At 48.6% G+C, this 15,000-nt stretch overlaps 1 protein-coding gene across 1 annotated transcript in view; it reads right to left on the bottom strand.

Annotated features, from left to right (window-relative positions):
• Positions 1-15,000, bottom strand: part of LOC123733435 (uncharacterized) — a gene marked incomplete at its 5' end in the record, with an annotated part of 43,538 nt that overhangs the window by 24,131 nt on the left and 4,407 nt on the right. The window contains 5 exons of the mRNA XM_045712834.1: positions 1,360-1,963; positions 3,110-4,394; positions 4,530-4,879; positions 4,974-5,496; positions 6,105-7,118. Of these exons, the coding sequence (XP_045568790.1) occupies positions 1,360-1,963; positions 3,110-4,394; positions 4,530-4,879; positions 4,974-5,496; positions 6,105-7,118 (3,776 nt within the window). The remainder of the gene's footprint in view (positions 1-1,359; positions 1,964-3,109; positions 4,395-4,529; positions 4,880-4,973; positions 5,497-6,104; positions 7,119-15,000) is intronic.

Here is a 15,000-nt window from a genome sequence, read left to right as displayed (position 1 = left end):
ACACACACCTGGTAACCAACAGGACGACACACACCTGGTAACCAACAGGACGACACACACACCTGGTAACCAACAGGACGACACACACACCTGGTAACCAACAGGACGATACACACACCTGGTAACCAACAGGGCAACACACACCTGGTAACCAACAGGACGACACACACCTGGTAACCAACAGGACGACACACACCTGGTAACCAACAGGACGACACACACCTGGTAACCAACAGGACGACACACACCTGGTAACCAACAGGGCGACACACACCTGGTAACACACACCTGGTAACACACACCTGGTAACCAACAGGACGACACACACCTGGTAACCAACAGGACAACACACACCTGGTAACCAACAGGACGACACACACCTGGTAACACACACCTGGTAACCAACAGGACGACACACACCTGGTAACCAACAGGGCAACACACACCTGGTAACCAACAGGACAACACACACCTGGTAACACACACCTGGTAACCAACAGGGCAACACACACCTGGTAACCAAGAAGGGCTTAGGGAGAGTGTCTGGTGTGTGTGTGTGTGTGTGTGTGTGTGTGTGTGTTAGCTGGGTCGGTGGTGTGTGTGTGTGTGTGTGTGTGTGTGTGTGTGTGTTAGCTGGGTCGGTGGTGTGTGTGTGTGTGTTAGCTGGGTCGGTGGTGTGTGTGTGTGTGTGTTAGCTGGGTTGGTGGTGTGTGTGTGTGTGTGTGTGTGTGTGTGTGTGTGTGTGTGTGTGTGTTAGCTGGGTCGGTGGTGTGTGTGTGTGTGTGTGTGTGTGTGTGTTAGCTGGGTCGGTGGTGTGTGTGTGTGTGTGTGTGTGTGTGTGTGTGTGTGTGTGTGTGTGTGTGTGTGTGTGTGTGTGTTAGCTGGGTCGGTGTGTGTGTGTGTGTGTGTGTGTGTGTTAGCTGGGTCGGGTGTGTGTGTGTGTGTGTGTGTGTGTGTGTGTGTGTTAGCTGGGTCGGTGGTGTGTGTGTGTGTGTGTGTGTGTGTGTGTGTGTGTGTGTGTGTGTGTGTGTGTGTGTGTGTGTGTGTGTGTTAGCTGGGTCGGTGGTGTGTGTGTGTGTGTGTGTGTGTGTGTGTGTGTGTGTTAGCTGGGTCGGTGTGTGTGTGTGTGTGTGTGTGTGTGTGTGTGTGTTAGCTGGGTCGGTGGTGTGTGTGTGTGTGTGTGTGTGTGTGTGTGTGTGTGTGTGTGTGTGTTAGCTGGGTCGGTGGTGTGTGTGTGTGTGTGTGTGTGTGTGTGTGTGTGTGTTAGCTGGGTCGTGTGTGTGTGTGTGTGTGTGTGTGTGTGTGTGTGTGTGTGTGTGTGTGTGTGTGTGTGTGTGTGTGTGTGTGTGTGTGTGTTACCTGGTAGGACACCAACAGGTCCAAACAGCTCAGCCAGTTGCAGGGCCAGTTCTGCTGGCAGCTTCAGTTCAACATTCTGTATATCCAAGAGTCTCTTCCTCCTCTTCTCCTTCCTCTCCTCCTCCTCTTCCTCTCTCCTCTCCATCTCCTCCAGCTGGGCTAGGAGCGACTGGGTCACCTCGTCTCCCTCCTCCTCCCTCTCCCATTTCTCCCACTGCTCCGCGCTCCCTCCGTTCTCCGAGTCCCGAACCACTTCCTGCTCTCCCAAGTGGGTGTTTCCCTCCTCTGTGCCGCCGCCCCGGCCCCGAGACACAGGATGGTTCGGTCCGCTAACCCACTTTAACCCTTCGTCCACTCGTTCCCCTGTCCTCCGCGCTTCCTCTTCCTCCTTCCCTCTTCCAAACGTCTCACTATCAGAACAGCTGGAGGCCGAAGCCTGCTCTCCTGGAGGTGTAATCCGTCTCTCCGTCCCGTCCTCCGGACACACAGCCTCGGCCATGTCCAGATCTTCATCACCCTCTTCTTCTTCTTCATCCTCCTCTTCCTCCTCTAGGAACAGTCTCTCTCCAGAGTCTAGCAACAGATTAGTGGTCCACTCCAGGTCCTGAAGGAGGAAACAATTACACGTTTAAAATTCATTTAGGACGGCCTCGCCGTATATAGGGACGGGGCGCTACGGCCTCGCCGTATAGGGGACGGGGGCCCTACGGCCTCGCCGTATAGGGGACGGGGGGCCCTACGGCCTCGCCGTACAGGGGACGGGGCCCCTACGGCCTCGCCGTATAGGGGACGGGGCCCTACGGCCTCGCCGCATAGGGGACGGGGGCCCTACGGCCTCGCCGCATAGGGGACGGGGACCCTACGGCCTCGCCGCATAGGGGACGGGGCCCTACGGCCTCGCCGCATAGGGGACGGGGCCCTACGGCCTCGCCGCCAAGGGGACGGGGACCCTACGGCCTCGCCGCATAGGGGACGGGGGCCCTACGGCCTCGCCGTATATAGGGGACGGGGACCCTACGGCCTCGCCGCATAGGGGACGGGGGCCCTACGGCCTCGCCGCCAAGGGGACGGGGACCCTACGGCCTCGCCGCATAGGGGACGGGGGCCCTACGGCCTCGCCGTATATAGGGGACGGGGGCCCTACGGCCTCGCCGTATAGGGGACGGGGGCCCTATGGCCTCGCCGTATAGGGGACGGGGGCCCTACGGCCTCGCCGTACTGGGGACGGGGGCCCTACGGCCTCGCTACATAGGGGACGGGGCGCTACGGCCTCGCTATATACGGAACGGGGCCCTACGGCCTCGCCATATAGGGAACGGGGCCCTACGGCCTCGCTATATAAGGAACGGGGCCCTACGGTCTCGCTATATAGGGAATAGGATTTCATTTGGGACTCACACATAGATAGACTAGTGTCCTGTCCAGGGGGTGTCCTGGTACATCAAGCTGTCTCACTACAGAAACAGGAAATAGACTAGTTTCCTGTCCAGGGGGTGTCCTGGTACATCAAGCTGTCTCACTACGGAAACAGGAAATAGACTAGTGTCCTGTCCAGGGGGTGTCCTGGTACATCGAACTGTCTCACTACGGAAACAGGAAGTAGGGCAAGAAGCCTCTAAGCTCTTCTGGCTCAGACAAGGCTTACTTCCTTTTCACAGATAAGAGCCTCAGCCAATACAACGACAACACAATAAACAACAACAACAACAATAATAATAAACAACAATAATAAACAACAAACATCCCGAACCTGCTGACACTTGTCATAGAGGTCGTCCAGTGTCTCTCTGTTGACCAGTTTAAAATGGCGTCTGAGAATGAAGAGGTTCTGCTGCCTGGTCCGTCCCTCCTCCAGCTCCCTCTCCTCCACCTGGTTCCCCTTCTCGTGCGTCACGCGGTACGGCACCACTCGCTGGCCGGAAGGGTTAACCGCGACGCCCGCCGAGACCGCAGCCGATACCTCCGGGAGGAAACGGGAAGGGTTGCCGTGGAGAACGACGAGGGTGTCGTTAGCGGGAAAGCGGTCTCCCGAGGCGTCGGTTGGGTCGTCGCGACGACTGTGGTCGAGACGCCAGAGGAAGGCGAAGTCTTGCGGGTCGGTCTGGGAGGAGCGATCTGTGTCGGCCAATGACGGAGGAGGGGAGGGGCGGTGGGGGTTAGGGTTAAGGTTAGGGTTGAGGTCAGGGTCAAGGTTAAGGTTAGGGTTGAGGTCGAGGTTAGGGTCAAGGTCAGGGTTAAGGTCAGGGTTGAGGTCAGGGTCAAGGTTAAGGTTAGGGTTGAGGTCGAGGTTAGGGTCAAGGTCAGGGTTAAGGTCAGGGTTGAGGTCAGGGTCAAGGTTAAGGTTAGGGTTGAGGTTAGGGTTAAGGTTAGGGTCGAGGTTAGGGTTAAGGTTAGGGTCGAGGTCAGGGTTGAGGTTAGGGTCGAGGTCAGGGTTGAGGTTAGGGTCAAGGTCAGGGTTAAGGTCAGGGTTGAGGTTAGGGTCAGGGTTAAGGTCGGGGTTAAGGTTAAGGTCAGAGTCGAGATTAGGGGCAAGGTCAGAGTCGAGATTAGGGGCGAGGTCAGAGTCGAGATTAGGGGCAAGGTCAGAGTCGAGATTAGGGTCAAGGTCAGGGTCAAGGTCAGGGGCGAGGTCTATCTGTGGTTTGGGGGAGGGAGGGGTGTTGTTTGTGAAGGTGAGTGCCAGTTTGCACTGTTTCCCCGCCCTGCGACTCTGCTGCTGCTGCTTCCGCTCCTGACTGCCCCCACCAAGATGGCCGAATTCACCTTCCATCCTGGTCTCACTAGCATCAGTACACTGACTGACCTCACCAACATGGCTGTCTTCACCAGCTTCCTCACTGCCCTCACCAATATGGCTGTCACTATCAGCACACTGACTGCCCCCACCAAGATGGCCGACTTCACCTTCCATCCTGGTCTCACTAGCATCAGTACACTGACTGACCTCACCAACATGGCCTCGATCTACCTTACCAGGATGGCTTCCCTCTACCTCCACCAAGTCTTCCTCAACTAAACCCCGAGTCGTCCCCCCCCTCTCACGGCGACCTGGATGGTCTCTCCCTCCCTCTGCTCCACGGTGTTGGATTCAACCACCACACAGTCAGGTAATTCCTCCCGACTCAGGACTCGGTCTTTATCAGCCTCCCCTCTCCTCCCCCCTGCCTCACCCCTCTCTCCTCCTTCTCCTCCAACTGAATGGTGTGAGCTCGGGGAGAAGGGGGAGAGGATGGGGGGAAGGGCAGGTGGGCAGAGGGTGGGAGTCAACACCTGTCTGTAAGAGCTCTAGAAGCTTCTGGAACTCTGTGACATGAGGCCCGCTACCAGGAAGCCCTTCTGATTGGCTGCCTCTGGGACCTGCCTCCTCCCCCTCACCACCTCCCTCTTCCTCCCTCCCAGGGCGCTTCCCATTCCTTCCTCCTCCTCTTCTTCTTCTTTGCTCCAGTACCTCCTCTGAAGGCCAGTCTCCAACAAACTCCAACAACTCAGGCCTCACCCTCTCTCCCCCACCCCTCACCCCCTCTCCCCCCATCCCACACCTGCTCTCCTCCATCACTCATTTCTCCCACCAACGTCCCTCCTCCATCCTCTCTCTCTCCATCCCCCTCGCTCACTGAATGGCTAGCGTCCTTCGCTATGTCAGCACGCTCCAGCCTATCAGAGTCCGTCTTCCTAGTTCTGCTCTTCCTCTCTTTCCTCACCCTCTGACCAATCGACTCGGAGAAAGCCACGGGCCTCTCGTCGTCACCATCGTCGCGATCTGCACTAAACACAGAACCCACCAGACAGTGGGGAATCCTTGTCTCTCCCTCTCCCTCTTCCTCTTCCTCCCCCCTTTTCCCCTCGTCCTCCTCCGGTTGCAACTGTGTGTCCGGTTCAGAGACCAGCGCTCCTAAATCAAGAATATCCTCCTCCTCGTCCGGAATTCCGTGTTTTTCCGAGTGCTTTTCACTGAGGGAGAGGGACTCTGTGGACCCGTGGGCAGAGCTGTGACCCGGGGTTACGGGTCTCCCGGAGAGGCCGACCGACGACACGTCAGGAAGCGAGGAGAAGAGCTGGGGGCAGGACCTCTCAGAGCCCTGGACCAATCGCTGCTCTCCTACCAGGTCGCGGAGGGCCTTGTCTGAGGACTTGGGCCTATCAGGAGAAAGAGAGACAGAGACAGAGAGAGACAGAGAGAGACAGAGACAGAGAGAGACAGAGAGAGACAGAGAGAGACAGAGAGAGACAGAGAGAGACAGAGAGAGAGAGAGAGAGACAGAGAGAGACAGAGACAGAGAGAGACAGAGAGAGACAGAGAGAGACAGAGAGAGACAGAGAGAGACAGAGAGAGAGATCATCTTTTCATTGTGACTTCAATTCAAGAGAAAAGACGAGGCAACTATTGAGATGCAGCCTGAAACTAACCTTAGCACTAACCTTAGCACTAACCCTAATCCTGGCCCTAATCCTAACCCTGGCCCTAGACCTGGCCCTAATCCTAACCCTGGCCCTAATCCCGGCCCTAATCCTAACCCTGGCCCTAATCCCGGCCCTCGCCCTAATCCTGGCCCTAATCCTGGCCCTAGCCCTAAACCTGGCCCTAATCCTGGCCCTAACCCTAATCCTAAACCTGGCCCTAATCCTAAACCTGGCCCTAATCCTGGCCCTATCCCTAGTCACCTGATGCTAAGGTCCTGTTGGGGGGGGGGGTAGTTTGAGATGCAGCCTGGGTGTGGTGAGGAAACTTACTGTGACGGGCTAGCCTCCTGATGGGGTGGGCTTGGGTCCTGATGGGGGGTAGTTTGGCCTCCTGATGGGGTGGGCTTGGGTCCTGTTGGGGGTAGTTTGGCCTCCTGATGGGGGGGTAGTTTGGCCTCCTGATGGGGTGGGCTTGGGTCCTGTTGGGGGGGTAGTTTGGCCTCCTGATGGGGGGGGTAGTTTGGCCTCCTGATGGGGTGGGCTTGGGTCCTGTTGGGGGGTAGTTTGGCCTCCTGATGGGTTGGGCTTGGGTCCTGTTTGGGGGTAGTTTGGCCTCCTGATGGGGTGGGCTTGGGTCCTGTTGGGGGGGTAGTTTGGCCTCCTGATGGGGGGGTAGTTTGGCCTCCTGATGGGGGGGTAGTTTGGCCTCCTGATGGGGGGGTAGTTTGGCCTCCTGATGGGGTGGGCTTGGGTCCTGTTGGGGGGGTAGTTTGGCCTCCTGATGGGGGGGTAGTTTGGCCTCCTGATGGGGGGGTAGTTTGGCCTCCTGATGGGGGGGTAGTTTGGCCTCCTGATGGGGTGGGCTTGGGTCCTGTTGGGGGGGTAGTTTGGCCTCCTGATGGGGGGGGTAGTTTGGCCTCCTGATGGGGTGGGCTTGGGTCCTGATGGGGGGGTAGTTTGGCCTCCTGATGGGGTGGGCTTGGGTCCTGTTGGGGGGTAGTTTGGCCTCCTGATGGGGGGTAGTTTGGCCTCCTGATGGGGGGGTAGTTTGGCCTCCTGATGGGGGGGTAGTTTGGCCTCCTGATGGGGTGGGCTTGGGTCCTGTTGGGGGGGTAGTTTGGCCTCCTGATGGGGGGGGTAGTTTGGCCTCCTGATGGGGTGGGCTTGGGTCCTGATGGGGGGGTAGTTTGGCCTCCTGATGGGGTGGGCTTGGGTCCTGTTGGGGGGGTAGTTTGGCCTCCTGATGCGGTGGTAGTTTGGGGCGAGAGCTCCCCATGATGGAGTGAATGGTCACGTGACGATCATAATTATCCATCATTCGACGGATCTTCTCTGCTTTAACACTGTGCCTAGTACGTCTAGAGAGAGAGGGGAGAGAGGGGGGAGAGGGAGGAGGGAGAGAGGGAGGGAGAGGAGGGGGGAGAGAGAAAGAGGGGGAAAGGAGGGAGAGAAAGAGGAGGGGGGAGAGAAGGGGAGAGAGAAAGAGGGGGGAGAGGAGGGAGAGAAAGAGGAGGGGGAGAGGAGGGCGAGAGAGAAAGAGGGGGAGAGGGAGGTAGAGAGGGAGGGAGGGGGAGAGAGGGAGGGAGGGGGAGGGAGAGGTGGGGAGAGAAAGAGGAGGGGGAGAGGAGGGGAGAGAGAAAGAGGGGGGAGAGGAGGGGAGAGAGGGGGAGAGAAAGAGGAGGGGAGAGAAAGAGGAGGGGGAGAGGGGGGAAGAGAGAAAGAGGGGAAGAGAGAAAGAGGGGAGAGAGGGGGAGAGAAAGAGGAGGGGAGAGAAAGAGGAGGGGGAGAGGAGGGGAAGAGAGAAAGAGGGGAGAGAGGGGGGAGAGAAAGAGGAGGGGGAGATAAAGAGGAGGGGGGAGAGGAGGGGGAAGAGAGAAAGAGGGGGGGAGAGGAGGGGAGAGAGGGGGGAGAGAAAGAGGAGGGGGAGAGAAAGAGGAGGGGGGAGAGGAAGGGGAAGAGAGAAAGAGGGGTTATCCATTTAGTTTTTCATTACGACTTCAATTCAAATGAATTTGTAATAACTTTATTAGTGGTTTGTTTACATTAAATCAAAGTCTACTGGTTGCCATAATGTACATTGAGACATATTGTGACTAAACGAAACGACATAATAAAAAGACACGATATTAACAAAACCAGATAAATGACAGAAAACACAACTCAGCTGTTTATACAACAAAAAACGGCAAACTATTGGAGAATGGTAGCAGCCTGTATTACCATATAGACAACCTAGATGGTAAACTATTGGAGAATGGTAGCAGACTGTATTACCACCAGGTATAGACAACCTAGATGGTAAACTATTGGAGAATGGTAGCAGACTGTATTACCATATAGACAACCTAGATGGTAAACTATTGGAGAATGGTAGCAGCCTGTATTACCATATAGACAACCTAGATGGTAAACTATTGGAGAATGGTAGCAGACTGTATTACCATATAGACAACCTAGATGGTAAACTATTGGAGAATGGTAGCAGACTGTATTACCATATAGACAACCTAGATGGTAAACTATTGGAGAATGGTAGCAGACTGTATTACCATATAGACAACCTAGATGGTAAACTATTGGAGAATGGTAGCAGACTGTATTACCATATAGACAACCTAGATGGTAAACTATTGGAGAATGGTAGCAGACTGTATTACCATATAGACAACCTAGATGGTAAACTATTGGAGAATGGTAGCAGACTGTATTACCACCAGGTATAGACAACCTAGATGGTAAACTATTGGAGAATGGTAGCAGACTGTATTACCACCAGGTATAGACAACCTAGATGGTAAACTATTGGAGAATGGTAGCAGACTGTATTACCATATAGACAACCTAGATGCTAAACTATTGGAGAATGGTAGCAGACTGTATTACCACCAGGTATAGACAACCTAGATGGTAAACTATTGGAGAATGGTAGCAGACTGTATTACCACCAGGTATAGACAACCTAGATGGTAAACTATTGGAGAATGGTAGCAGACTGTATTACCATATAGACAACCTAGATGGTAAACTATTGGAGAATGGTAGCAGACTGTATTACCATATAGACAACCTAGATGGTAAACTATTGGAGAATGGTAGCAGACTGTATTACCATATAGACAACCTAGATGGTAAACTATTGGAGAATGGTAGCAGACTGTATTACCACCAGGTATAGACAACCTAGATGGTAAACTATTGGAGAATGGTAGCAGACTGTATTACCATATAGACAACCTAGATGGTAAACTATTGGAGAATGGTAGCAGACTGTATTACCACCAGGTATAGACAACCTAGATGGTAAACTATTGGAGAATGGTAGCAGACTGTATTACCACCAGGTATAGACAAACTAGATGGTAAACTATTGGAGAATGGTAGCAGACTGTATTACCATATAGACAACCTAGATGGTAAACTACTGGAGAATGGTAGCAGACTGTATTACCATATAGACAACCTAGATGGTAAACTATTGGAGAATGGTAGCAGACTGTATTACCATATAGACAACCTAGATGGTAAACTATTGGAGAATGGTAGCAGACTGTATTACCATATAGACAACCTAGATGGTCAACTATTGGAGAATGGTAGCAGACTGTATTACCATATAGACAACCTAGATGGTAAACTATTGGAGAATGGTAGCAGACTGTATTACCACCAGGTATAGACAACCTAGATGGTAAACTATTGGAGAATGGTAGCAGACTGTATTACCATATAGACAACCTAGATGGTAAACTATTGGAGAATGGTAGCAGACTGTATTACCATATAGACAACCTAGATGGTAAACTATTGGAGAATGGTAGCAGACTGTATTACCACCAGGTATGGACAACCTAGATGGTAAACTATTGGAGAATGGTAGCAGACTGTATTAACATATAGACAACCTAGATGGTAAACTATTGGAGAATGGTAGCAGAATGTATTACCATATAGACAACCTAGATGGTAAACTATTGGAGAATGGTAGCAGACTGTATTACCACCAGGTATAGACAACCTAGATGGTAAAGTATTGGAGAATGGTAGCAGACTGTATTACCATATAGACAACCTAGATGGTAAACTATTGGAGAATGGTAGCAGCCTGTATTACCACCAGGTATGGACAACCTAGATGGTAAACTATTGGAGAATGGTAGCAGACTGTATTACCATATAGACAACCTAGATGGTAAACTATTGGAGAATGGTAGCAGACTGTATTACCATATAGACAACCTAGATGGTAAACTATTGGAGAATGGTAGCAGACTGTATTACCACCAGGTATAGACAACCTAGATGGTAAACTATTGGAGAATGGTAGCAGACTGTATTACCAGGTATAGACAACCTAGATGGTAAACTATTGGAGAATGGTAGCAGACTGTATTACCATCAGGTATAGATAACCTAGATGGTAAACTATTGGAGAATGGTAGCAGACTGTATTACCATATAGACAACCTAGATGGTAAACAATTGGAGAATGGTAGCAGACTGTATTACCATATAGATAACCTAGATGGTAAACTATTGGAGAATGGTAGCAGACTGTATTACCATATAGACAACCTAGATGGTAAACTATTGGAGAATGGTAGCAGACTGTATTACCACCAGGTATAGACAACCTAGATGGTAAACTATTGGAGAATGGTAGCAGACTGTATTACCATATAGACAACCTAGATGGTAAACTATTGGAGAATGGTAGCAGCCTGTATTACCACCAGGTATGGACAACCTAGATGGTAAACTATTGGAGAATGGTAGCAGACTGTATTACCACCAGGTATAGACAACCTAGATGGTAAACTATTGGAGAATGGTAGCAGACTGTATTACCAGGTATAGACAACCTAGATGGTAAACTATTGGAGAATGGTAGCAGACTGTATTACCACCAGGTATAGACAACCTAGATGGTAAACTATTGGAGAATGGTAGCAGACTGTATTACCACCAGGTATAGACAACCTAGATGGTAAACTATTGGAGAATGGTAGCAGACTGTATTACCACCAGGTATAGACAACCTAGATGGTAAACTATTGGAGAATGGTAGCAGACTGTATTACCATATAGATAACCTAGATGGTAAACTTTTGGAGAATGGTAGCAGACTGTATTACCATATAGACAACCTAGATGGTCAACTATTGGAGAATGGTAGCAGCCTGTATTACCATATAGACAACCTAGATGGTAAACTATTGGAGAATGGTAGCAGACTGTATTACCACCAGGTATAGACAACCTAGATGGTAAACTATTGGAGAATGGTAGCAGACTGTATTACCATATAGATAACCTAGATGGTAAACTATTGGAGAATGGTAGCAGACTGTATTACCACCAGGTATAGACAACCTAGATGGTAAACTATTGGAGAATGGTAGCAGACTGTATTACCATATAGACAACCTAGATGGTAAACTATTGGAGAATGGTAGCAGACTGTATTACCACCAGGTATAGACAACCTAGATGGTAAACTATTGGAGAATGGTAGCAGACTGTATTACCACCAGGTATAGACAACCTAGATGGTAAACTATTGGAGAATGGTAGCAGACTGTATTACCATCAGGTATAGATAACCTAGATGGTAAACTATTGGAGAATGGTAGCAGACTGTATTACCATATAGACAACCTAGATGGTCAACTATTGGAGAATGGTAGCAGACTGTATTACCATATAGACAACCTAGATGGTAAACAATTGGAGAATGGTAGCAGACTGTATTACCACCAGGTATAGACAACCTAGATGGTAAACTATTGGAGAATGGTAGCAGACTGTATTACCATATAGATAACCTAGATGGTAAACTATTGGAGAATGGTAGCAGACTGTATTACCACCAGGTATAGACAACCTAGATGGTAAACTATTGGAGAATGGTAGCAGACTGTATTACCATATAGACAACCTAGATGGTAAACTATTGGAGAATGGTAGCAGACTGTATTACCACCAGGTATAGACAACCTAGATGGTAAACTATTGGAGAATGGTAGCAGACTGTATTACCACCAGGTATAGACAACCTAGATGGTAAACTATTGGAGAATGGTAGCAGCCTGTATTACCATATAGACAACCTAGATGGTAAACTATTGGAGAATGGTAGCAGACTGTATTACCATATAGACAACCTAGATGGTAAACTATTGGAGAATGGTAGCAGACTGTATTACCACCAGGTATAGACAACCTAGATGGTAAACTATTGGAGAATGGTAGCAGACTGTATTACCATATAGACAACCTAGATGGTAAACTATTGGAGAATGGTAGCAGACTGTATTACCACCAGGTATAGACAACCTAGATGGTAAACTATTGGAGAATGGTAGCAGACTGTATTACCATATAGACAACCTAGATGGTAAACTATTGGAGAATGGTAGCAGACTGTATTACCATATAGACAACCTAGATGGTAAACTATTGGAGAATGGTAGCAGACTGTATTACCAGGTATAGACAACCTAGATGGTAACCTATTGGAGAATGGTAGCAGACTGTATTACAATATAGACAACCTAGATGGTAAACTATTGGAGAATGGTAGCAGACTGTATTACCACCAGGTATAGACAACCTAGATGGTAAACTATTGGAGAATGGTAGCAGACTGTATTACCATATAGACAACCTAGATGGTAAACTATTGGAGAATGGTAGCAGACTGTATTACCACCAGGTATAGACAACCTAGATGGTAAACTATTGGAGAATGGTAGCAGACTGTATTACCAGGTATAGACAACCTAGATGGTAAACTATTGGAGAATGGTAGCAGACTGTATTACCATATAGACAACCTAGATGGTAAACTATTGGAGAATGGTAGCAGACTGTATTACCACCAGGTATAGACAACCTAGATGGTAAACTATTGGAGAATGGTAGCAGACTGTATCACCATATAGACAACCTAGATGGTAAACTATTGGAGAATGGTAGCAGACTGTATTACCATATAGACAACCTAGATGGTAAACTATTGGAGAATGGTAGCAGACTGTATTACCATATAGACAACCTAGATGGTAAACTATTGGAGAATGGTAGCAGACTGTATTACCACCAGGTATAGACAACCTAGATGGTAAACTATTGGAGAATGGTAGCAGACTGTATTACCAGGTATAGACAACCTAGATGGTAAACTATTGGAGAATGGTAGCAGACTGTATTACCACCAGGTATAGACAACCTAGATGGTAAACTATTGGAGAATGGTAGCAGTCTGTATTACCACCAGGTATAGACAACCTAGATGGTAAACTATTGGAGAATGGTAGCAGACTGTATTACCACCAGGTATAGACAACCTAGATGGTAAACTATTGGAGAATGGTAGCAGACTGTATTACCATATAGATAACCTAGATGGTAAACTATTGGAGAATGGTAGCAGACTGTATTACCATATAGACAACCTAGATGGTCAACTATTGGAGAATGGTAGCAGACTGTATTACCATATAGATAACCTAGATGGTAAACTATTGGAGAATGGTAGCAGACTGTATTACCACCAGGTATAGACAACCTAGATGGTAAACTATTGGAGAATGGTAGCAGACTGTATTACCATATAGACAACCTAGATGGTAAACTATTGGAGAATGGTAGCAGGCTGTATTACCACCAGTTATAGACAACCTAGATGGTAAACTATTGGAGAATGGTAGCAGACTGTATTACCACCAGGTATAGACAACCTAGATGGTAAACTATTGGAGAATGGTAGCAGACTGTATTACCATATAGATAACCTAGATGGTAAACTATTGGAGAATGGTAGCAGACTGTATTACCATATAGACAACCTAGATGGTAAACTATTGGAGAATGGTAGCAGACTGTATTACCATATAGACAACCTAGATGGTAAACTATTGGAGAATGGTAGCAGACTGTATTACCATATAGACAACCTAGATGGTAAACTATTGGAGAATGGTAGCAGACTGTATTACCACCAGGTATAGACAACCTAGATGGTAAACTATTGGAGAATGGTAGCAGCCTGTATTACCATATAGACAACCTAGATGGTAAACTATTGGAGAATGGTAGCAGACTGTATTACCATATAGACAACCTAGATGGTAAACTATTGGAGAATGGTAGCAGACTGTATTACCACCAGGTATAGACAACCTAGATGGTAAACTATAGAGAATGGTAGCAGACTGTATTACCATATAGACAACCTAGATGCTAAACTATTGGAGAATGGTAGCAGACTGTATTACCACCAGGTATAGACAACCTAGATGGTAAACTATTGGAGAATGGTAGCAGACTGTATTACCATATAGACAACCTAGATGGTAAACTATTGGAGAATGGTAGCAGACTGTATTACCACCAGGTATAGACAACCTAGATGGTAAACTATTGGAGAATGGTAGCAGACTGTATTACCACCAGGTATAGACAACCTAGATGGTAAACTATTGGAGAATGGTAGCAGACTGTATTACCATATAGACAACCTAGATGGTAAACTATTGGAGAATGGTAGCAGACTGTATTACCACCAGGTATAGACAACCTAGATGGTAAACTATTGGAGAATGGTAGCAGACTGTATTACCAGGTATAGACAACCTAGATGGTAAACTATTGGAGAATGGTAGCAGACTGTATTACCATATAGACAACCTAGATGGTAAACTATTGGAGAATGGTAGCAGACTGTATTACCATATAGACAACCTAGATGGTAAACTATTGGAGAATGGTAGCAGCCTGTATTACCATATAGACAACCTAGATGGTAAACTATTGGAGAATGGTAGCAGACTGTATTACCACCAGGTATAGACAACCTAGATGGTAAACTATTGGAGAATGGTAGCAGACTGTATTACCACCAGGTATAGACAACCTAGATGGTAAACTATTGGAGAATGGTAGCAGACTGTATTACCACCAGGTATAGACAACCTAGATGGTAAACTATTGGAGAATGGTAGCAGACTGTATTACCACCAGGTATAGACAACCTAGATGGTAAACTATTGGAGAATGGTAGCAGACTGTATTACCACCAGGTATAGACAACCTAGATGGTAAACTATTGGAGAATGGTAGCAGACTGTATTACCACCAGGTATAGACAACCTAGATGGTAAAACTATTGGAGAATGGTAGCAGACTGTATTACCACCAGGTATAGACAACCTAGATGGTAAACTATTGGAGAATGGTAGC

This window comes from Salmo salar, unplaced genomic scaffold (assembly GCF_905237065.1).
Source record: "Salmo salar unplaced genomic scaffold, Ssal_v3.1, whole genome shotgun sequence".
Taxonomy (NCBI): Eukaryota; Metazoa; Chordata; class Actinopteri; order Salmoniformes; family Salmonidae; genus Salmo; species Salmo salar.
This window is presented reverse-complemented; position numbering and strand designations above follow the sequence as displayed.